This window comes from Pygoscelis adeliae, unplaced genomic scaffold (assembly GCF_000699105.1).
Source record: "Pygoscelis adeliae isolate BGI_AS28 unplaced genomic scaffold, ASM69910v1 Scaffold108, whole genome shotgun sequence".
NCBI classification, from domain to species: Eukaryota; Metazoa; Chordata; class Aves; order Sphenisciformes; family Spheniscidae; genus Pygoscelis; species Pygoscelis adeliae.
The window spans coordinates 8,990,426-9,016,436 of record NW_008825498.1 but is presented as its reverse complement, the minus strand read 5'-3'; the positions used below and the strand labels follow the sequence as shown (position 1 = coordinate 9,016,436).

Below are 26,011 nucleotides of genomic sequence, written 5' to 3'. Positions count from 1 at the left end.
GTAAATTATATAATAATTTCCTGATGTTCTAATGTTTATTCTTCAAAACTGAAATGTTCTTGCAGGGTAATATAACAGATAGAATCATCGAGTTCACTAGTTATATGAAGTATGTATTACATTCTATGACAACACCTAGCTTTACATGAACTTTGAAATGCAAGATGTCTTAATTCCATAAGTTATTACAGTACTGTTTTAAAGGAATCTTTTGGTTATATGTAAACACTATAAATTAGCTGTTTAAAAAATAACCATGTAAGACAAGTATGGCATTGACATAGTTTAAAAAACAATAACTAGCCCTAAATCTGAATACTCTCAGGGTAGAACAGCAAAAGCAGATATCAATCTAATGCTATGGAATAACATGCTGAAATTTTTATTTATTTGAAGAACCAGTGCTTCTTTGTGTTCCCTCCTTCTTTTGTTTTCATATTTTAAGATTTTCACCATCAGTGCCCTAAGGAATGGGCCACCTTGTACTATGTGTGACAGGATAATATATGCTATTTCGAGTGTTGCCATTCTACTATTAAAAGCCATCTATATTAAGTCTCCTAAATATGTACTGGTTTAAATTAAAATCCTGAGGAATTATAATCTGTTTACTTGATGGTTTTGGTTAAGTGCAATTTGATGTATGCAGAATGCTGTTTCATTTAAGGTCATTCTTAGTAAGGCATTAAAAATAAATATAAAAGTGACAACATAATATTTAGTTTCTTGCTACAAAATCTTAGGCAAAATATATTTTTGCATGTAGTAATGGACTTCATCCATTCGCTGGCTTACAGGAGTTAAAATTTGTGCATTAAGCTTAACTGCCCTTGTCAGAAGGTGCCACTGTGCTATCATACTGGTCCGAAGCTACATGCTAAAGATTTTGTTTCCATGCTCAAACATAGCTTGCACAAACTGCTTGAAGACTCTGTCCATGTAAGTGCACTTCCTTGGCCATATTCCTTCCAGAAAACCAATATGGCCTCCGCACGAAGTCAGAACCAAAGCAACGTTTGCATTTTGTTTGGCAGTTTCTACTGGTATAGCTAAAAGAGGGGGGAAAAAAGTTTAAGTCCTTATCGTTCTATGAAATGCTAGCCACTGAATAATTTCTCTTAAATGTTTCTGATGTAATATATTTATAAATATGCACAATATTACCGTATGCTTAAACCTGCTGTGTTAAAAACATTTCTCTCTTCATCATTAACTCACCTTATCTGTGTGAGTTTTCTAGCTGATGTAAAAGTTTCAGAAATCACTGGGCTTCATCTTTCTTTCAGACCCACTGATGGAACAAGCACCCGTGTTAATGCATACTTATGATTTGGTATCGATAGCGTAAGTGAAAGGACAATCAAGCCTGTAGTTTTTAACCTGTGTTGCAATATTCAACTTCGGAAAAACTGAGGAACCTGGGACCTTAACTGTGAATCCTATTCTTTTTGTAGGAGGCTCCAAACATAAAACCTTCAATGTCACAATAAGATTTTGTCTTCAAGATATCCTATCAGCTAATACTAAAGAAGATCCTGGGTTATTATCATTATATCTGATTTGCCATACATTTACACCTGCACGTTTAGACCACACCATGCAAACACACTGGGAGACTGTTCTTGCCTTGAGGAGCTCATAATCTAAATACGCACGGTAAACAGAAAAAGAGGAAGGGCAAACAACTGCACGTGGACACGGAAAGCTGCCCCGTGTCACCCAGTAGGTTAGTGGTTCTCTACTGAATAGTGACTGCTAGAAACTGATTGAATTTAGATTATTGGACCAGATACTACAAGGATTTTTCTTTTGCTGGGTTAGTTTTCAGCTGGATCAGCTCCCTGATCTGCTTCCCCATGTTAATCCCAACACATGAATGGCGGCAGGTAGGCAGATGAGGGCTGCGGTGAGGTGGCCCTTTCAGTGACAGCCTACAGTTAGCTTAAAGTCATCAGTGCACTACACCTGAGACACGTGCTGATCTTGAAATGTGCAGAAGGGGAGGCTTTACTGCATCTTATTTTCAATATGCATAGCTGTGTAGCTTAATCAATGCTATCACCTGGGCAGTTCCCTTTGTGAAAGAAAATAAAGGTCAGTTAGTGCAGACTGACAACAGAGAAAGCATATGACTTTACAGATGGTATTTCAGTGTGATGGGATGATGCTATTGTCATATGAACTGGTTGGCACAACAGTAGAGCTTTATGGAGCTGTGGTGTTTGTGCTCCTGATTAAGTTATTTAAGCAAATTCCTCTGGAGTTTTAAGTATGCTAAATATACTCCTGAACAAGCAGAAATCTCAATACATTTCAGTAAAGACTGCCTTTTAAAGTTCCGGTTTTCAAATAATAAACTTCATGGACGGGAAAAAATAAAATTCATACAGATTTTTTGATTATTCACGATTGACAGAAAATACAACAGCAAAAGAAGACATGCTTCATCCAGACAGAAGGGAGTAATAGGATTTTCACTGTATCGTCTAAAAAAGGTTATGATTCCACAAGAGAAGAAATCTGATTTTAGGTCATAAACTGCTAAAGTAAAAATGCCTTGGCACTACAACACAAAGCAGAGAGCCATTCGCAGGATTTCTATTGCTGCCTTATTTATTAAAAAGTATTTTTGAAGAGAGACTTTTAATCAGCTTCACTTTTTGGGGGGTTCAGTTGTCTACATCCCATTCTGACGGAACTTCCTTCAGAGACACCCCCCACTCACTCCTATTTCTAGGAGCCTGCTTTCCTTTACCCCTTTATACATTTGCTACCTCAAAGGTCATTATCCTTGAATAGTCATTATCCCTGCATATCACTATCTTCTCTTTAGCCGAGTTCCTTACTTTCATTTGGGTGCTGGCAGACTCATTGCTGTATGCTTCAGAGGCCGATTTGCCGTCGTTTTCAGGAACTAGAGTAACAGCACAGCACCTGTTCCTTAGCTAAAGAAGGACCCCCAGCCACAGTACGTCACTCAAGATCTTGAATGCAATGACTGCTGTGAACAGATGCACAACTTAAAATAGATCAGGGCAGAAGCACTCGACCTGCAGAGTCAGGGGAGCAGTTTGTGCCTCAGAGGTCCTTACTGGCAGTGCCGGAACGTCATGCTCTGTTCCACCCCAGAGCCTCAGCATGGATGCTAAACCGACTGTATCCATAGCAGGGTCAGTGTCTTTTATGAATGTTGCGGTATAAGGTTCCTGCCCATAACATAAGGTACTTGATTGTGCCCTGAACGGAGCACAGGCTGAGCTGCTGAGAGCCATGGGGATTCTTTTGCAGAGTGTGTGAGATTCTTTGCTACTCAGTGCTATTAATTTCTTTCACTCTTTTCCTCCTTTCAAAGTTGCATGCATCTAAGTAGTTTATAGATTCCAGCATTTAGTAAGTGCTTTTGATTCTTTACTAGGTGGAAGAAACGGTGCTTCTCACTGTCTCTACAAAAAGTCCTTGACTTTTCCTTCGTTCAGCTAGAAAAATTGAAACTACTACATGCAGTATCTGGGCCTTTTAAAGCAATACTGAGACAAGACTAAAAAGAAAAGTCAATGAAATAAAAGCCTAGGGCCTGCCAGCCTTGACTGGGAAATAGCACAGGCTGAAAACAAGAGATGCAGAAAACAATGTGTTATTTCTTGCAACCCAACACATGCATCATTTTCAGATTCCAGACTCGGCAAGCACTCGTCTGGAGTTTTGCCTCAGTTAATCTGCCCAGCAATCTCTGATCTGGCTCCCTTGGATTCTGTGGATGAACGCATTACCATGTACAAAGACAGTGGCTACGATTCATGTCAGCTTCTGCCGACTGCATGGGAATTTGCCCACTTACCTGTACCAAGCCTCCTCCCTGTAGTAGCGCACGGGCCACGTTAAACAGAATCCCGATAGTGAAGTGGGGATCAAGGTAAGTGGGAATAAGACGCAAGCCTGAGTCCTCCATTCCTGCCTCATGCAATGAATCACACTTTCCACGGCCATTCTGCAGCTGTCTCCTTGGTCACTCAGGGGACTAATGAATAGGCTTATATGCAAAGGTATGCAGAGGAGTGTGCGAGGAGAGACAGACTTGATCTCCAAGAATCAGAGACAACATGAGAACTCCATGGACCCTAATGGATCCAGGATCAGCCACATACTGGCCTGAACACACCTCTTGACTAGCTAAGATTGTGCAAAAACATGATGGTCATTCACTTTGTCAGACTAGTGTCAAAGGATAGAGAGAAATAGCCTTTCTTGCCGAGAAAGTGCTTTGCTGGGGGTGTGGAAGGGAGATGACAATAAATGTCTCCTCTGCTGAAGCCCTTACAGGCAAAGCTCACTGTGACCTCTGCATACCTGTCATTCAGAGGTTGCCAGTGTAATGATACCTCCCAAATCAGTTTGCTGGTGCTTAATTATTCATTCCCAAACTGACTGGCAATACTGTAGTGGATGCCATGTGCTGCCTGCCTCCAAACAGCTAAAGCAGCTCTCTCCTAGAAGCCTACTAGCACTAGGATGTGGGTTATCTTCTGTGCCAGGTAAGGTGTGAGCCACACACAGGTCTTTACAAACGTCATCTTCCCCATCCTGAAGTTCTCCCTATTCTAACATGGGTTTACAGCAGAATTCTGCCCCAGATCTTCGCTGTTATCACAAGCTGCAGCACTGTGCCGATAAGCAGTCATTTGCTTCCATCTGCAGTGAGGATTTTTAGTAGGTGCCAAGTTTGACCTGCTGTTACCTCTCTGCTCTTACCTCCCCTGTGGTGAACAGGAGAGCCTGCCCTTGGCATAGTCAGTCTCGATATAGTCGGGTCACCATTTGTATGACTCCTTCCCAGCAGAGTTTCTTGCTCTGTGGCTTCTCAGGAGAGAATTCAAAATGTTGTGTTGCTGTCCAGTGCCAAAATGCAAATGTTGCTTGGCAGTGGTGTGGTACTTTTCTCAAGGCTGTTTCTAGGGACTGTTAGCCATCCACAAATAAACCCACAATGCAACAGAGCAAATTCTGCAAGGTAAAGGGCAGATGAATGGAACACTGGATGTGATGCACTCCAGGGTATAGGATGGCATGCCAAAAGGTACTACTCTTCATTTTTGTCCACATGTAACCTTGTACTTATGTTGCTGCTGCCCAAAATCTGTACTGCTGTTTGATCCAGCAGGCACAGACCTGTTATTTGTGATCACAGAACCACAATGTAAAAACATATGTGCAGAATTACCTTGTCAAAATCAATTTGGTGTACATTCTTTGCAAAAAAGTATTTTTTTAAAAAAGAACAACAGAAAAACACACATGTGAAGCAGCACTGGCTTAAATAAGTCACTGCTGTCAGACTTTCTGTTCCATTGTTTGGTTGATTTCTCCCTGTTCCTTAAACTCTTACCCTAATTGTTATCCGTCTGGCCATTCCTTGGCCATTCGGTCTCTCCAGACAACTTCATTCAACTGTGCTGTTTACATAATAGGATGCAAAATAACACCTAAGAGCAATTACTCCACGTTTGGATTCAGAGGGACAGAAAAGATTCAGAGCGTTCAATGAAAAGTGTAACTGAGCTTCAGACGTGCATTTATTTGGCCCAGTGGATCAGGAGGGAGCTGGCATGGTATCTAGCTTCAAGGGCAGGCTTTCAGCTTGGGCACAACGCTCACTAGCGGCAATTAGCTAAGCATTAGTATAGTGAAATTTAAGTCAGATGCCTAATATGCTGCTTAAAGTCTCTGAGGAGAAAAATGCCACTTCAGATGAAAAGTTAAATGTGACACTGATAATGTTATCATGCCATCTTCTTGATTTATTTTTGACACTTACAAAATAAAAGGGCTTGACTTGGTTATATTACATATTTCCTGAAGGAATGGCTTGTTTAAATTAGTTATGGTGAGAGAAGTGTCATGCAATGAAGAAAGCATTTATTTTCATTAGTTATTATTATTATGCAATATGAGAACTCCATTCCAGAATTAAACTGCAGATACATCAGCTCCCAAGCTCTATGAACTTTAAACAGCAACATTAAGGAAAGACTGCAGATGAATTGTTTCTTCCTAATAATGGATTGAGATCAAAGGGCAGATTTTCACAATATATTCAATATTTGCTGGGAAGTACAAAGCGTACCAAAACCTACATGAGAAGAAATGATCAGGCAACAAAGGCAACAGAGACAGCATCTGCACTTTTTAAGGGAAGTCTCTCTTTAGGTCCATATTGTGTAGTGACAAAGCAAACTTGGGTTTGTATCCCCCAAGCTCTGTTATAGGAAGATAGATGTGGCTGGCTTTATAAAGGATATGTAAACACAAAGGAATTCTGGCATAGCTTTCTCCCTAATGAGTTTTCTAGGCCTGTTTCCCAGCTGTCGGAAACTACAGCTGTCTACAACAGAGGTGGAAGGTAGCTTAAAAGCTGGTAGATATTGCTGGGAGAGATGAGGCATGAAATAACCAGTCCCCAAAGTCAATAAAAGGCTGGGGTCTGGATGAGAAGAAATTTTGTGGCTTTGAATCCATTATACAGTTGCGAGTGGAAACTGCCTCTGGTTGCCACAGGCTTACATGTGTCCACGCATTTTTAAGTCAGAAAAAACAAGCCAGTTACCAGAATAAAGTCACCTCTGAGAGTAACACCAGCCCTTTATGTTTGCTAACATAAAACAGCCTGCAAAAATGCCAAGATGAATGAACTCCAGTAACTGATGGCAGCAGCCATAACTTCTAAGCTGCTAATCAGGGTGCCCTGTGTCTCCTGTCAGCACAACCTTTCACATTGAGGGTGCATAGCACAAACAAAAAAGGAGCCAAGGATAGACACACGTAACAGTCATGCTATTCGCTGTAAATCAACATTGTCCTGGTGGCCCTTTCTAAGGTAAACTTGTCACCACAAGGACAACAGTTTACAGCCAGCAGCATTAACTTTGTGAACAAGGAATAAATGAATGCCTAACCACGCAAACATTTTCATGGAGAAAGGCTCATTAGGGTCAGAGGTTAAGAGAGGATGGACCATCATTACAACAGACTCTAACACTTCTTGTTTCAGAAGTACTGGTGCTCTACTTCACCCCCCTCTACACTGTAAGGCTTCTAAGGCATTCTATCAATAGGTTTGATACTTAATCTTGCACAAGAGACCATCCCTATAATCCACTGTTCACCAAGAGTTGTGTTTCTTTTAAAAAACAGCTTCAAGGGAGGAGAGATCTGCTACAGCTGTACTCTAGGGGACTCATTCTTTTGGCTAGTCAAACTATACAATCACAGAACTGTTGAGGCTGTAAGGGACCTCTTGAGATCAGCTAGTCCAACCCCCCTGCTCAAGCAGGGTTACCTGGAGCAGGTTGCCCAGGACTGCGTCCAATCAGGTTTTGAGTATCTCCACAGATGGAGACCCCACAACCTCTATGCCCGTGTTTGACCACTCTCACAGCAAAAAAGTGTTTTCTTGTGTTCAGATTGAATTTCATGGGGTCAAGGTCAATGGCTGGCTCTTGAGAGCTGGAGGTTACATTCTAAAATGAAGGGACAAGGGGATGGTGCATCTGCACTAGCTTTAATCTAGCTAACAAAGGTCCCAGTTCCAGTGATAATAGGCTGGAAAAGGTTAACGAATCCTCCAGGGACAGAGGCATGCTGTCTGGTTCACTGCTGCTGTTACTTGTGCTAACTAGCCAGCTTGCTCCTGCCACAGTTACTACTTCACTTTAGAACAGAAATCACAAACTGAGCTAGAGCTAAGCATAGAGGTGAAGCCATTGTTCCCTCTCTAAGATACTTAATGGAAGAAGCATGGCACAGCAGATCACCCACCTTGCGGTACTATGGGGAAAGTCATCCCCAGGGTCATAAGACCCATAAAAAATTATCTTCAGAATCACTAGCCAGATTTTATATTTGGACACAGATTTTAGGGTCACATCCCCATCCATTCTCATTTCCAGGACATTATATGCTTATAACAGAAACAGCAACTTGCCAAATTCAAGGGAAAAAAAAAAATCCCACAGAGGCTAGTAAATACAAAGGGACTAACTCTGCCTCAGAAACTCCCTGAACCGCAAATTGTTAAAGGTTGATGCAGTATTCTGGAAGAATATTACTATGTTTGCCCAGATCTTATTTTTTTTAAGCCTCTGTTTTGGCCAATGTAAGGGATAGGTAGTTTGGCTAATCCAGAGTCACCATTTTTCCCCTCATATTAGGTGGCTGTCATCTCTTTATATTGTTCAGGCATAGCATGGATGCTTTTTGTTCAAGAGGAGAAGAAATCAGACTGTCTTTTTCTAGTGCACTCTACTGGAGTGGCCCTTTTCTCTTCATGTCATCTTTGTCTCTAACAGGTCTTCAAACAATAATAGTAATCTAAGTGTGTGCACGTTTCTGTATGTGTTGTACATCTGCGTGCAGATAAACAGTATACACACACACACACAAAGCCTCTTCCAATTCTTTCATTCTTCTGTTTGTTGTTCTAATCTGTTTGCCTACTCACTTTGGTTTCATGACTCATTCTACAAGAATCTCACCTGATCTGTGGTGGCAGAAGAAAACTTCCCTGAAATAAATCAAGTGTATAAACTTCAGCAGTGAACACCTGACACCTTTAAATACGAAGACTGTCCCCTCAACCAGCTGTTCATTATAGTGGTTTTCCTCTACATTAGCTTTTGTTCTCCCTCTCTTCTCAGACACTATAACCAATACACAGACCGCAGGAACAAACATATCTTTTTAAGACAGTTAGCGACAGGGTTTTGATCTTCAGATCAAAAGCAGAATGTTCGTAAAGATCATGTGTTTGGCAGAAAATAGGAAGAAAAGGGAAAACAGAATTTTCAGCCTATCTGTTACTAGCTGATATTGCTGCTTCACCTTCTAGTTAGTTTCTTATTAATTTCAACATGCCTCCTTCTAGAAGCTCACCTTGTCTATATCTCTTCCCTTACCCTAGATTTTGGCCTACATGCTAACTTAACGTTTTTCTTACTTTTAATTTTCAGGTACTGGAGGTGGCAGTGAGATCAACAGCTGAGCATTTCAAGTCATCTTGAAACATAAGCAACTCCCAGACATTCTTTGTAGGGACTGGATTGAAAAATGGCAATAAAAAAATACTTGTTTTCCCTTTCATTGAACTCTGAATGTCTACAATCCAGACATCTAAATCAGAGTTCCTCCATTATAGGCTCTCTCCGTACTTGGTGTATAGAAATGGGTGCTTCTGAAAGGGCAATACATCTGATATCTTCCTTACAGTGAGATAACTCACACCCTAAATGTGCATATATTTCTTTCTTTTGACTGTAAAGAGTCTACTAAAGGATAATGATTGCCACCCCATATGCTTCTGCATTATGTACTAATCAGGTCTCTCCATCATCAGCTGTTTTATACGTCTTACACTGTAAGTAAATTGCAAGACTGATCCATCCCTAGAGGTTTTGAACCTATGTACAAGTAACATTTAAATACACCTCCACACATAGGTCTGAGTTAATTCTCAGATCTATGTAGTTTGTCTTAATGATTGTATATACAGATAGATATATTTTAAAAAGCCTGAACTTACCATGACCTGGTGAGAAAACATCATCCACAGAGTTTAGACACAACACTGGAATTCCTACTGACTTCAGCTTGCGACATGGGCTAGCATCTTCATAGTAATCATCAATTGTACGGTAGCCAAACATGACTGAAGTGAACTGCTTATCAAATTCTCTAACAGTTCTAGCCTGAAGTACAGAATTCAAGTAGGGAACTATGTCAGCATTTGGAAACCAGCATCCAGCTAAAGCAGAAGTAACATTTTCACATACCTTCATCACGAGATCCATATCAAATAATTTCTCCAACATTTGTCGATGCCTAAAAAGAAAGAGAGAAAAATTGGAGGGCTTGTTTTTTGTTATATAAACAGATGTAGAAGTCCTCTGCTTTACAGATACATTTATAGAAATAGCTCCCTAACAAGAACATGCTTGTTTTTAGTTTTCTGTCATATTAAAAATCTGTCTGGAATCCAAGAGCAGAAGAATTGTTCATTCATATGCAGGCACATCCAGCAACATAATAAAAATCTGCATAAGCCATGAGAAAGATGCCAAAGATAAGAGAACTAAATATTTGGGAATAGAAAATACACCCTAATTTTATAAAGCAAAGAATGAAATAGTCCTTTCCATGATTTTGCAGTCAACACCAACTTAAAACAATTAGTATATATACATACATACTCAAAGTCAATATTTGCATGTCTAAAAAATTGAAAAATCCATTCACTTCATCCATAAACATAGAAGGACATTGGTCTTGTGCCGAGTGCCTTGAGAAGCAGAGAAATTTAGTGACATGGATGACAATCTTACTTGCAAAGATCCTTTTGATTTCAAAACTTCACAGAAGAATGCACACAGAACAGCTATGTGAAGTGTTGTTACAGCATTAATTTTGCCAATATTATTATACCTGCTGTAGATCTCATGCTAACATCCTTCCACCTTGCTAAATAGTTCAGAAGGCAACTCACCTGCTGATAGAGGATTGTAGACAAGTAGTCAAGTAATAGTTGAAAAGAAGCCAGTTTAGTGGCTTCTCCAGAGATTCTACAGATTCAAAAACATTCCAACCCGCAGAGAAAATTGCAGCTGCCATTAAAGGAGTGTCTCTGCCAGTTTTGCCCAGGTAATTTAAAAGAAGCATGCTACAAACAGAAATGAAAAACAGAAACATATATACTATCAAATTGTTTGCTTCAATTTAAAGCAAATATAACAATCAGCCACATTTTTGTCTGTTTTTCAATAGTTTCTTGTTATCAGCCCTGCAGTTGTGCCTAATACTTCTGAAAGGTAGTCAATGTAATCAACATATGACTCATGAAGTTTGCTTTCTCTCTCTACTATCAGGGAGGAACTGAGTGCACTGTATAGGATGTGGGTAGGAGTGCATTTAGAAATAAATAGAGATGTACTAATCTTATTTATATCACTAAAAGGGAGGAAAGGTCAAATAAATCTTACTCATGGAACAGGTATTCCCAAGCTGTTAGTAAGTTTTACCGTTTTACAAGCTCTTGGTCTTCCTGATCTGATAAATCTGATCAGTGTGCCTGACAAATGCAAGCTGCCCCTGGCACGCCTGCCTCACTATGAAGCTGTCTTTTGAGTTGAAAGTAATGCCTTTACCCCACCTTACACATATGAGAGAACACAGCTGTCCTTAACACAAAGTATGTAAAGAATGAAGTGTTGGATAATGAATAAAAGTAGCGAAACAAAATTGTAAGCCAAATAAATGGCTTAAGTCTGGCCTTTCTGACCAATTGCAACTTCCAGTCTCCACTGCTCATGTATAGTTGAGTTGAAAAAAAGGGGAGAGTTCACCAGTACCTTACCCTTCAAATGTAGAAAAATTAAAATAGTAGGAAGAGAGTAAAAGAAAAATACTAACAGAAAAGGTGTAAGTCTTACTTTACTGCCTGAGGCCCCAAAGTTTACAACCAGCGTTTTAATACCAAGCCTTTAATGCAAAACATTACAAGTTCTACAACTTAATATAGCTCCCTGGACCACCAACGCTCTGTACCTTGGCTTCATCTACCATACTTCAGGAGACAGCAACCTTTAGCAAAGACATCATGAACCAGCCTGCCATCACAGAGACTTTATCCCCGTGCGCTACCTACCAGATCATAGGACAGCAGTGCAAAAGGGAAACCAGTCTTTGGTATCACCAAAGACTTGCCAGTTGGTAGGAACCAGCAGGAAAAGAACAGCAAACAGCACTTGGGAGTGGGCTCCTGCCATCAGCTCACACAGTTGAACCCAATGAGGAAAGTCACCTGTGGCACATACAGGAGTTAGGTATCATATGTTCCCTCTCACCCACAGAAGAGGAGGAACCTGTGAGTCACCAGTCTATATACTGTAAGAACATTGAACCTTAAACCAATAAAAAAAAGTTGCAGTAGTAGAAGAAGCCACTTCTCTAACAGAATTCACAGAATATATGTGGTAGAGAGAAGGTTTAGAAATCTTTATGATAGAAAACAGAGTCCCTTTCCAAAATAATACATACTGAAAATCAGTTGAACAAGTGAAGTGAAGTGAAGTGTGAAGTGAATGTTTATTTTTCTTCTTAATTGGGCAAATGTATCCTATTAACTGGCTATTCAGAAAATTTTGAAAAGGGATAGATAATAAAAACTACTGTAAGATTAAGACAAGTAGATGATTTTCATAATATGCCCCTGGTGAGATCTCTGCTCCTGCTTAATTTTAAACATGCAAGTGCTCCAATTAATTTTGAAGCACGGAAACAGTCCCCACGTGAATGATTAGAGACTCTTCCAGTTTTCTATACAATTAAGCATATGCTTTCTCTTTGTGGTTCAGGACTTCAAAAACATTTTGGAGGAGGAGGGTGGAACATCTTGCCTCAAATCGCCCAGTGGTGGTGGTGAGGTAAAAGCCAGGAACACAACACAGATCCCCTGTGCCATACTAACAGACTTCGCCACTGTTTAGGATACCATAACTGGGTTAAGCCAAGGACAGAAATGACATTAAGGGCTCAACTGGTGTTTTGTACCAGTCGCAGAATGACTAGCTTCTACTGCATCTTCAGCCCTGAAAATCTGGTTCTTCACCTACTACACCCCAGCCCTCTTAATTCTTGTGTAATGGTGCACCACACATGAAGATACCCATGAAGAACTACTGCGCTTTAAATCTGTATCTCATCATTGAAACAAGTCTCTACTACAGATGCTTCTTCGGCTTTCACCATCTCTAATGAAACACGTTTTTGCAATACATCATGTTATTTCATGTTCTGCATGCAAAAAAGTCTGAGCTGGGGAGAGAGAGCACGCCAAGTGACATAAGAGCCAATAGGCTTGCTAACCTTGTGAAGAAGAATTTTAAACTAGGTTTGTCAAGGGATGGAGAGCAAAGCCTGAAGAGAAACGAAGGCCTGGCAGGCCCTCATGAAGCACCCAAGCGATAGCATAATGGGGGAGGCTCTCACACTTCCCTGAAAGCAGCATGACTGCGGACCATCTCATGTGCCAGCACATGCACGAACACACAGCATGGGAAAAACAGGAGGAATTAGAAGTCTGTGCATAGTCACAGAACAAGGTTATTAGATCACAGAGACATGGAGGACTCGCAGGCAGGCAAGACTATGCTATGATGGATGCAAACAGACTCTTCATGAAGGCCTTGAAGGCAAGGAGGAGGGTTTGCACCTTAGACAAAGAAGCCATTTAAATGCACAGAACTTCTCCCTGGTGCAGGTTATAAGCCAATTCAGAGCTAATAGGTCAAAATCAGATAGGAGGCTAACAAAGGGGATATCATGGTGGGTGTCTGCTATAGACCTCCTGATCAAGAGGAGGAATTAGAGAATCCAAGTCTTCGGACAGCTAAAAGAAACTTCATGATCACTGGGCACAGGGAACTGTAACCATCCCAACATCAATTGCCAGAGCAAGGCACAAGCAGACCAGATTTCTGGAGAGTATTGAGGACAATCTTTTGATACACAATGACAGGGAAAATGTTCTATGGATCTGCTACTCACATGTAGGGAAGAACCCATCAGGTATGGGAAGGTGCAGAACAGTCTTGGCCACCGAGATTATTCGATGGTGGATTTTTAAGATCAAAAGTGAGTGGGGAATGTAAGCAGCAGAATTACAATACTGGAAAGAGTTGGCTTTAATTTGGTCAGGGATCTGGTTGGCAGGCTCCCATGTGAGATGGCCTTGATGGGCAAAGTGGTCTGGGAGAACTGTTTGACTTTAAGAATAACTGAACATAAAGCACAAGTGTGGTACATTCTGATGTGCAGGAAGTTGAGCAAGAGTGACAGAAGACCACATGGAGGAACAACTGACCAAGTTCAAGAAGGAAGTATCCTGAAGGTGGAAGGGGGCTGGGCTGCCTGGGAGAAACAGTCAATGCCCAAGCATGCAGGGATGCAGTTAGGAAAACTAAAGTTCAGCTGGACTTGGAACTAGCAAGGGATATGCAGGACAACAAGAAAAAGGCTTCTGCAACAAGAAAGACTTCTGTAAGTACATTGGTACAAAAAAAAAGACTCACAAACAACATCCACTCCTTTCCCCTCATCAGTGAAGCCAGTCTTCTCATCATAGAAGGCAATCAGATCACTTGGGCATGCTTTGTCCTTGATGAATCCAGTCACCTTCTTATCCTTCATATGCTTGGAAATGGCTTCCAGAGGATATTCCCAAAGAACTGTGGCTAGGCTGACCAGCCTTTATTCCCTCCTGGGACCACTAGTCAACAGAGCAGGGAACCTAGTGACAAAAGATTTGTAAAAAGCAGAGGCTACCTGTCTTCCCTGTCTTTACTGCTGAGATCTGTTCTCAGGCCTATTAGGTCCCTGTGCCTAGTGGCAGAGTATGGGAAAATGGCAGAAGAAGATCAAGCTTGGGCCCAGTTATGCAAGCTGGGCATAGACATGTCAATGGGACCAGGTGAGGTGCACCAAAGCTCCAGAGGGAGGTAGCTAATGTCATTATGAGACTGCTCTCCATGACTTTTGAAAGGTTGCAGCAACTGTGGGATATTCCTGATGCCTGGAAAAAAAGGCACCCATCTACAAGAATGGCAAGGAGGAGGAAATACAGGCTGGTCAGCCTAACCTCAGCGCTTTGGGAATATCCTCTGGAAGCCATTTCCAAGCATGTAAAGGTAAAGAAGATGACTGATAACAGTCAGCATGGATTTACCAAGGACAAAGCATGCCTGAGCAACCTGATTGCCTTCTATGATGAGCTGACTGCCTTCACTGATTAGAGGAAAGGAGTGGATGTTGCTTATTTTGACTTTAGCAAGGCTTTTGACAGTCTTCCATGGTCTCCATGTAGCCAAATTGGACGGACATGGTTTGAACAGGTGACCTGCAATGTGCATGGAAAACTGACTAGACCACTAGGCTCAGAGAGCTGTGATCAGGAACTTGAAGTCCAACTGGAGTGGTTGGACCAGATACTAGTAGTGTTCTTCAGGGGTCAATAATGGGACCAATACTGTGTAATGTCTTCATTAACTGGATGATGAGATGGAACGCACCCTTAGGAAGCTTGCAGGTCAAATCGTGGGGAGTGGCTGGGGAACTGGAAGACAGGGCTGCCATTCTGAGGGACCTCTACAGGCTGGAGAAGTGGGCTGGCAGAAACCTCACAAAGTTCAACAAAGGCAAAAGCAAAGCCCTGCACCTAGGACAGATTAATGACTGGATGAAGAGCAGCTGAAAAAGACCTGGACAAAGAGAATATGACTCAGCAATGCACCCTTCCAGCAATGAAGACGACTAACAACATGCTGTGCTTTGTTAGTAAGAGCAAAACAAGCAGGTCTAGGGAATTGTTTATTTCCCTGTATTTGGCACTTATGAGATTCTATCTAGAGTACTGTGCCCAATTTTGGGCTTCCCAGCAAGATAGGCACTGACATACTGGAGAGATTCATATGTCTTCACACTGAAGACGCTGGCAAAATCGCAGCAACATGAATGGAAAAATATTGGCCTGATTTAAAAGGCTTCCAAGTTACTTATTTATTTGATAATCAATAACTATATTGCTTGAACAAATCTGTATTTATCCCAAAGCTCCTACAAGTCATTAGTAGATTAATGTCAATATACAGGGCTATATCTGCCCATCCTCCATAAAATTTATCAGAAAGAAGGAAAGTCTCAGGAAAGTACCACTGTGTCTGCAGTCTCTAATGGAAGTTCTCCTCTCCTACGATTTTCGTAAAGGGTCTGTCTGAACGTTTCTCCTAGCTTCTAGCAGTGATTTTTCTAAGAAACTGTGCTATCATTGTCTGTTCTAGCTGTGCTTTCTGGAGAGAAGCCAGGACACAGCAAGTCTTAATACCACATGCTATATCAACCCATACTGGTTTCAACAACAATACTACTTCTCGCTTCTGAGTCAGACAGAGCAGATACCCACATCTCTTCCAGCTTAACCTACCCACACACTGCAGAACCCAAACAGAGTGAAGATAAATCTTGTGATTTCCAGAGGTTACTACGAAACATGGTATGCTATCTCTAGTTGCCTTTTTTTTTTATCCCTCTGTTCCAAAGACAGCCTCCATAGTTTCTAAAGATTGTATTGCCCACCTGTTTGGCTGTCAATCTGTCTGTCAGTGTTTCCTGTCTTTCTCCACCCCCCTCAACTTTTGAATGTTGGCCAATTTCGACCTTCCCTGACAGAGAGCTAAAAGCCTCAAAGATACGAAGTTTCTGAAAGTCTTGTGAATATTGGCTGTTGGAGACAGACCCAAGTTAGTTGCAGTTCAGTAAGTAATGCAAGTATTGGAGAGTAATAATTTACAATCAGGCTACAACAGTCTTATTTTATGATCATAGTTAAGCTGAGACTCGTGTTACATAATACCTTACCCTCCCATAGAAACACCGGCTGCCATGAACGGAGCTGCGGGGTGCAAGCTGTGTACATGATGAATAACGGCCTCTAAATCCTCTGTGTTAGCTGCACAGTAAGTCCTTGGTGTCTGTAAGGAGTCAGAGGGAAAAATGCCATCATAAGCTTTTGTATTATCCTTTAAGGACAAAGCAAACTGAACAGTGGAGCATTTATATAACAAGATAAATTTAGCATTTATCGTGAAGCTGCGCTAAATGGCAAATATAAACACAGAGCATTTCACGAGGAGGTGGAGGAAGGAGTTATACTTGTTACTGTTACAAAATAAAACAGGTGACAAATATCTTCAGTATCTGCAACCACCAGGTCATTAGATGAAATCTGAACATGGAGCCACGAGCTAAACTAGATAGAACTAGATCAGAACTAAATAGCACCGATATTTTTAAAATACCCCAAGGAAATGAAAACACATCATAAAGGCTGCAATTTACAGAAAAGAAAGTTTTAATGACGATTTTACCATCTTTACGTACATTCAAATGCAAAAGAAAATATTAGATTTCAAGTTCTGTCAGCTAGTATTTGAAAAGTAGCCAATACTTAGGTTCTACACACAATACAAGCAAATAAATAGATAAATTCACCAGTGCCATTTACCTAATTTACTAAAATACTCTATTAACCAAAGCAATGAAACACCCATATTATCCCTTCTCTATCTACTATCAGCATCTCTTCAAATCTTTAATTGGGACTTGGAATGACTACCACTGGCATCACTGGGATTTGGGTAACCCCTTCCCTGCTTACTTGAAGGATAAGCACGGGTTTTGAGCCTCACCTGCACAGACAACTGCTACAGGCCACAATCTGGGGGACTATCTGGAGCAGTATAAGGGAGATAAGTCCTTTTAGATACAGTAAGAATCACAGTAAAATAAGTTTTTTCTAATGCTGTTCTCTAGATTTCATCTACAGCACGAGAAAGCTTTTAACTATAGAGTTGCTACTAAACGTGTTAGTGACCTTGACTTAACTACAGGTAGTGGCTGGCCTGCCAACATTCAGTATAAACATTGAAACTAAATATAAAAATACTTAATTATGAGTTAATTGAACTTATTTGTTGCCTGAAGCAACAATGTTTTTTAAGGTGTTTTTTTTTTAAATTGCTTTCAGTTAAACAGCCTGGATATTTGTGGGCAATTTTAACAAGTTTAATTAGATGAAACTAATTACTTAAAATACATTTAACAGGAATATTGAAATGTTGAAGTCAAAGATAAAAAAAAAGGAAAGAAAAGCTAAATCTGGATAATTAAAACTGAAGATGTTCTTAATTTCCATTTATGTTGCATTTCCAGTTCTCATCCAAATGAATCACTCCTCACTGTTTTACACCCTATTAATTATAAACAGCGTGAATGTGTTTTATTTTCATTAAATTGTCAAGTTTACAAGGAAAAATACATTATTTTTGGTAACTAGAGTCTAATGTATTCTAAGTGAAAGTGTATTTGATTAAAAATTTATAGAACTAGAGAGATGTGTTGCATTTTAATTTCAGTTAATTCCTGACACTTTAATGTCTATCTATCTACTCATTGTATGAAGATATTTTATATCACCATCCTAGCTCACATTGGCTGTGGTCAATCTAATATTTGATTATTCCATAACAATAATTCACAGTAACTTTCAATAACAAATGAGAACAGTGTTTTAAAATGGATTCTTTAAATAGCTATTATTTGGTGTAAATTTGAATCTATCTTTAAAGAGACTAGAAAAAGAACTACTTGCATGACTGATTTCTACTGTGGTGCTCAACTATGCTTCAAACTCATTAACTACGGATTTTATATTAAAATGTAGAAACCCCTTTGCAGAAAATGTGATAATTTCAGCTGGTTTGCTTCACAGTAAGATCTTATAAAGCTTAAAGATGTAAATCCGATTACAGTAAAATACACACAATGCATCCAAACAAGAGATCTTTTCTCTTAACGATTCAGAAATTCATCAATAAGGACTTTGTGTATCACAAAACTGCTTTGTAGATTCCATCTCCAGAAGTATGCAGAAAACTACTCTTAACATGGCAATATTTGCATTGAAATGCTTTATCTGATTATGGGAAAATGTTCTGAGCTTTTTAAAGTTTGAAACCAGGGGATTAAAAAATGCAAAACAATACCGAGTATTACGCACATTTATTCCAGCTGCAGAACTGTCAACAAAACGCATATGAAGAAACAAAGCTTATTCAGCAATATTTCATCATGCCTTGTCCCTAGCTGCAGAAAGTGGTAAGCTTCAAGACTTTGTCATTTGTGGAATTGCCAGTTATTTTTAAGCAAACATGATATGTCTGTCCCAAACACAAAAAATGTCTTTTGTAGCCGAGTTTGTCATAAATGCTGAGAAAAATACACAAACACATTTAACTTTTAGGATATGGCTATCCATAAAAATCTGGTTCATTAATTCAATGAATTGATCCATAATAAGGATCAATTTTAATGGCACAACTTTTTAACCGTATCAAAATCTAGTTTAAACTCATATTGGCAACTGGGAAAGTAATTACGACTGCTTATATTTGGATTTGTATGTTAAAACAACAGGAGAAAACTGCATTGATTGAACAGAATTTCTTGGATGTGTGCATTTTAGATACTATAGTATTTTTGGAAAGAAAAGTATAAGGATTGTTCATTTTAATGTTACAGATATTAATAATTTAAATTATTTCCTAAAATGAAATGTTCGCAAAAATTGTGTGTTGATCAGTTTACCTCTTTGAGTTTTAAAATAAAAGATGAACATGAGGCAGCAGTGTGCCCAGGCGGCCAAGAGGGCCAATGGCATCCTGGCCTGTATCAGAAATAGTGTGGCCAGCAGGAGCAGGGAAGTGATAGTGCCCCTTTACGTGCCCCACTGGTGAGGCCGCACCCTGAATACTGTGTTCAGTTTTGGGCCCCTCACTACTAGAAGGACGTTGAGGTGCTGGAGCGTGTCCAGAGAAGGGCAACGAAGCTGGTGAGGGGTCTGGAGAAGAAGTCTTATGAGGAGTGGCTGAGGGAACTGGGATTGTTTAGCCTGGAGAAAAGGAGGCTCAGGGGAGACCTCATCGCTCTCTACAACTACCTGAAAGGAGGCTGTAGCGAGGTGGGTGTCAGTCTCTTCTCCCAAGTAACTAGCGATAGGACGAGAGGAAATGGCCTCAAGTTGCACCAGGGGAGATTTAGATTGGACGTGAGGAAAAATTTCTTTACTGAAAGAGTGGTTAAACATTGGACCAGGCTGCCCAGGGAAGTGGTTGAGTCACCATCCCTGGAAGTATTTAAAAGACGGGTAGATGCGGCACTTAGGGACATGGTTTAGTGGGCATGGTGGTGTTGGGTTGACGGTTGGACTTGATGATCTTAGAGGTCTTTTCCAACCTTAATGATTCTATGATTCTATGAATATTGGCACATGATTGATCTACCAGATGACTAGATTCTCTTCTCTGCATTTTCAACATATGCTGTGAGTTTCTCTCATTTAAATCCAGCCATACAAATAAGACAGGAATGATTCCATATATACTGCTTATAAGTGAGAGATGTTTATCTTAGAAGTCATCCTTACCAAAAGATCCTCACCAGCAATTCCCCGGTTGTTAAAAACCACGCATCTAAAAATTGAGACAGTAAATTCAATTATACACATTGTTCATTCCACTAAAAAGGATAACTTAAACACACAAAAAAATGAAAATGCATAAAGAAAAATGAGCCAGTTCTATGAATAAGTTCAGCACATAAATATTTACAGTCCTACAGATCCTAAAGTCTGAGCTGTGTGGAACAACCTTTATACCAAAATGGAGTTCACTGAAGTCAGTGGGACTCTATATGAGCTCTGTGATTTGCCGGTCAAGGTCAGATTGCAGGATGAGAGCCCCAGGGTTTACCTGAAGATGGTACATGCATCTTGTTCTGCCTGCACTCTGAGCTGGCCAAATACGAGCCATAAGCTCTGCCAGTGCAGGGCTGAGCCTAAAGCAGTGCTCTGAAAGAGAACATCAGAGATCCATGCATAGACATCCTCCAAAGCTACGTAATTGTATTAAATAGCAAGAAGTGAGTCAAATCAAAATTATGATGACAGCTACATCTAAGTTGCAGGTTCTTGGGGATGGGATTTTTTTGTCTGGTATAGCAGAAGTTTCTGTTCTCTCTATGCTAGTGGGAGTCTCTGAATTTTCTAGCACTATTACCATGATTTAAGGATCTATGCTTTCTTAACAAATCTTACTTTTCTATTACTCTTCTACCATCTCACTGTAATAATTTTGTTGAATAATATATACACATTTTAGATGAGTTAAAGGCATGAAAAATTACTTATTTTGGTATTTTTCTCAAATGTTGCTGTTTGAAAACAAAATTATAGCATTCTGTTGAAATCTGACTTAAAGCTCTCCTTTTTATTTCTATTCCTTCTTTTCTTAGGTGATCAAATGCAGATATTTCTTTCAGGAATACTTAAAATATTAATAGTAAGAAGTTGTTGATTTGAGGGCTTTCCTCCTCTGATATTTTTTACTGGTAAGTTTTAAAGTGATTTTAAAAGTACTTTGAACAGTTAAAGTGCTACTTTACTTTCATAATTTAGTAAAGCAGTTATCCAAACCTCCAAACAGAGAAGAGGTAGCCAGACATGTAGATAAAAGCTCATATATACATATTTGAAGAACTTATTATAGTCAGTACCAGAAGCCAATCTGCAAAGACAAAATGTAATATTCCAAATACAGATCCTGGAACAACGACAACTTATTTTAAAGCACAGCAGCAGCAATATGATTACATAAAGGAATCTACTCATCGACTAATCCACTTATTTTACCCAACTCTGACCAGAAGCCTTAATAACAAAACTAAATTAAGCAGTGACAACTAAATTAAGAGGTGACAAACCTCTTCCTTTACCACCACCAGTAAGAGCAGGCTAGCTCTCCTTTCTGCACTCATGAATTTGAGGCTGCTGAATCAAGCAATTTTGGCATTCAGAAGCTGACCTCCTCCGAGGCCTGCTGCCAGCAACCCATCCACACGAGTCTTCTTGGAGCTGAATACAAACCCCTTCTCTAGAAAGTGTAAAGGTAACACAAATACTGGTATTATAATCTAAGAAGCAGCAGCAAAGGCCTATGCAGACTTAGCTTGCTTTCACTGCAGTCTCTGGGCCACATCTGTAGGTACTAAAACTGCCCTTCTGAATGCACTGCCTGTTACATAATTCTACTATTATTATTATTATTATTACTACTACTAATACTTTCTTACATAAACTAATGTCTTTAGATGTCATTTGCCTTAGGAAGGCATCTTAAGCATTATACATACTTATATTTGATCTTATTAGAAGCAAAATACTAGCAATGAAATACACAGCACCTATATCCCAGCGTTTCGCTTTGATGGATCATATGAAGAATGTAGGATTCCTTGCTTGTTCCTGTCAGGCCAGGCAATAACAGGACAGTGGGTCTTGTGCTGGCATCCGGATAATATAAGCTGTCACTGTTATCAAACCAATCCAACGAAATCTGTCCTCCATCTGCTGTTTTAATGAGCTCACTGAAAGGCACATTTCAAGACAACACTGATTAGATTGCAAAATACATGCATATTATTAAGAGTGCTTACAGTGTACAAATTACCAGGTATGAATTCTGCATTTTTAATTATGTTTTAATACTCAGAGTGCCACCTAACTAGGTATGTTTGCAAGTTTACCATTCAGAAAGAGCCACACCTACAGCTGACATGAGTTAGCATAGTCAATTTGTGGAGTAATTCCCATTCACAGTAAACGAAGAGCTGGCCTTTCATGAATTGCTGCTGATGTACTGGAAGCTTGTAACTAATGCGATCTTTGGCATTGCCTTCTATTTTATATAGGCTTGTGTACTGCAGATTTCCTTTGGATCATCTAAGAATCTTTTGATAGCACACTGGGCAATGTGTTAAACATTTATCACATTTTTTCCTCTTTATCCAAAGCAGCAGTGTGTACAATGGATGGCACTTTGTTATGTTGTAAACATGCGGAACACAGACACACATTACTATATCTTTCACCCTGTATCTCCACAAACTTTGCGAGAATGCACTCTTAAACCATATATCTTAAGAATGCAACAAATATTATCATATCTCAAGAAGGTAAGCACGCATTAAACAATGACAAGAAGGTTTCATTCTTTTTTTAGAAACATATAGCATCTTCTTCCCTCTTCCTGGCAATGAAGACATTGTATGAGAGAGTTGGTGTAGGAACTCCAAAATGTAAGCCTACCTTGCATTTGATTTTTCATTTGAAAGTCTTGATAGCACCTACTCCAGATTTTAAAGCTCATCAGCCTTGTTGGACTCATTGGCTCAGCTTTGCCCTTTTTCAGTAATGGGAAGTAGATGCATGCTGGTGTGTACTGCCAACACAATCTCAAATGGTGCAAAATAAGCATTGCCCCATGGAACTATGTTTCTTCCCTCACAAACCTTGAAATAGAGAGTATACAAGAACGGCTAGAAAAAATGGACATGGCCATACCACTGAAATGTTTCCTAGCTACTAAAACTAAGGGAAGCTGCTAAGTGCTAAATCTATTCTACCATGCAAACAGAGCTGAAACAACTTGTGCTGCATCCAGGTTCCGGCGCATAAAAGTACTTCTCCTTAGGTCTTGTGCCAAATGCCTCTTTTGCCAGACTAAGTCTCATTTCTGTGTGAGCGAGATCAGCTGAGGACAAACAATAAACATAAGTTTTTTCCCTCTTAGAATTTAGGCAGCAAAGAACACAACATAAACCCCACAGGTAAAAGTTACTCTGAAAATCCCAGAAGTTTTATATATTCAAAACAAGGCTGAATGTGGCCATGCTATGGTTAAGGTATAACACGTTGGTTCAATGGACAGATACAATGATTGCATGACCTTTGGAAAATTATGGCATTCAAACTCCAGAATATTTGATACACCAGATGACTGTGCTGCCATGCAGAGGGACCTCAACAGGCTGGAGAAATGGGTTGTTGACAGGAACTTCATGAAGTTCAATGAGGGGAAGTCCAAAGTCCTGCACCTGGGAAGGAACAACCCCATGCACCAGTACAGGCTGGGGGCTGACTGTCTGGAAAGCAGCTTTGCAGAAAAGGATGTGGGGATCCTGGTGGACACCACATTGAACACGAGCCAGCAATGCACCCTCGCAGGAAAGAAGGCCAACAGCCTCCTGGGCTGCATTAGGAGCGTTGCCAGCAGGTCAAGTGAGGTGATCCTTCCCCTCTATTCAGCACTGGTGAGGCCACACCTGCAGTGCTGGGTCCAGTTCTGAGCTCCCCAGTACAAGGGAGACATGGACATACTGGAGAGAGTCAGCAAAGGGCCACAAAGATAATGAAGGACTGGAGCATCTCTCCTATGAGAAAAGGCTGAGAGAGCTGGGACTGCTCAGCGTGGAGAAAAGGCTCAGGGGGATCTTAATGCATTTAAATACCTGAAGGGAGGGTGCAAGGAGGACGGGGCCAGGCTTTTGTCAGTGGTGCCCAGTGACAGGGCAAGAGGCAATGGGCACAACCTGAAACACAGGAGGTTCCCTCTGAACATCAGGAAACACTTTTTCACTGTGAAGGTGACTGAGCACTGGCACAGGTTGCCCAGGGATGTTGTGGAGTCACCATCCTTAGGGATATTCAAAAGCCCTCTGGACACGGTCTGGGGCAACTGGCTGTAGGCGGCCCGGCTTGAGCAGGGGGGATGGACAAGGTGACCTCCAGAGGTCCTTTCTGACCTCAACCATTGTGTGTTCCTGTGAGTTCCTATCTACATCAGTTCCTATATTGTCTCCAAAACTCTCTGAGCTAAAATAGGGCCATTTGGGAACCTTGACCTTTTAAACCTACTGTATATTGAATCCAGGACAGAGGTGGTTCCAAGTCTATGATGGAGTTGTAAAGGCGGGCATAAAGTGAAAAAATGGGCACAAGCTTGAGCAATGATGGTAGCTGTAACACAGTCAAGGTAAGGTAACCGCTGGCTACCAAATCAATCACTTTCCAGAAGAAAGGCACTTACTTCCTGTACTGTACTTGGGGTCTAGAGGTGATAAACGGACGCAGGAGTGTCTGCACCCGACCTTCCCAGCACCAAATCGTGGGATAGTAAGTTTCTGTCACAACAGGGCAATATTCCTCAAGAAAGCGGCAGAAACGGTCATTGCTGGCCACCAGCTGGGGTTTCTAGGAAGAGAGACTACAGTCAGGCTTGGGCATTCACATTAAAACAAACTAACAAACAAATAAAGAAAGAAATGAAAGCTTGTTTAAATCTTCTCCCACTAAACTGATTTCTTTCATATAATCATTTGCAATGTTTTCCTTTCATGGGAAAGAGATAAATAAACGAAAACCAAACGAAATGCCAAAATGCCCAACTGAAAAGTGAAACCCACTAAACATAATGGGTTCCTTACCTACTTCTAATAACATGCTATTCTAGCTCTACTTTTACCAGCATCGTATCTTTCACTGACAAATCAAAGCCACACTGTCTCACAGTAGGTGAGAAAGATTTTACTGAATCAATTTTCTTGCACCGCACAGAAATGATGCTTAATCCGTGTACTTTGACTGTGCACCTGCAGTACCTATTTTAACCTGGTAGGACACTCCTCCTCCCATCTCATACTACGGTACACAACTGCATTGGTTACTCATCTCTAATAACACTCCGCATACAGAGATTTTTTGTACAGCTTCTGTTTGTATACCAATTAACATGGAAATCCCTGTATACCAAACATCTCATGTTTTAGCAAGCACATTTCTTGTAAAAAGTAAAAACTTCTTTTTTACACTGACTCTCCAACACGCAAGCATTAACAGGACAATAACAGATGCTTTGAAGAAAACCGTTACACATACGCAGTGGCACATCCTCCTCAGCCTTCATTTTTCTCCTCTGACCAAAACCAAGTACCCTCTTCTCAATGAAGAGGAAGGCTATGTTCTCAGCAGCTCTGTGAAGGACTGTGGCAACACACATCTTCAACAGTCACAAATCTTTTAATATGCGTATTTTCAGTTGATTAAGCATTCAACGAGGCACTCACCACAGGACAACTTTAGATCAGATCAGGCTCACTGTAGCCAAGTAATTTGCAAGTACTTAATTTATTTGTGAAACCACTACTGACGAGAAGATGTACAAGAGTGTCCTAGCCCCCCAAACACTGCGATACTAGCTCCAAAGGTATTTACGATGGTACCGAAGGCAGACACAAGGGCAGCACTACTTACTTTCCCGTCAGTAAACCAAAGAGGTCGGGTTTTTGTTGTGGAGGGAGGGCTCCTGACCTCCCTTTCCAAACCGTCGCTCCCAGCCGAGCTCTCCCCCTGGTACAACTGCATTTCGGGGACGCCTGAGGCCAGAGCCCCTTCCACTCCCAGCCCGGGCACGACCAGGCGAGCGCTCCCTCAGGCCGGCCGGCCCCCGGGGACGACCGGCGG

At 40.6% G+C, this 26,011-nt stretch overlaps 1 protein-coding gene across 1 annotated transcript; it reads right to left on the bottom strand.

Annotated features, from left to right (window-relative positions):
* Positions 1-25,912, bottom strand: ABHD3 (abhydrolase domain containing 3). Its single transcript, XM_009331495.1, has 9 exons — positions 25,802-25,912; positions 24,579-24,742; positions 21,895-22,077; positions 20,081-20,126; positions 16,456-16,568; positions 10,532-10,705; positions 9,822-9,870; positions 9,572-9,737; positions 1-1,049 (listed from the first exon to the last, which is right to left on the bottom strand). Exons 1-9 carry the CDS (start codon positions 25,910-25,912, stop codon positions 871-873), a joined length of 1,185 nt encoding a protein of 394 aa, XP_009329770.1. The 3' UTR covers positions 1-870.
* Between the last annotated feature and the right edge of the window lie 99 nt (positions 25,913-26,011).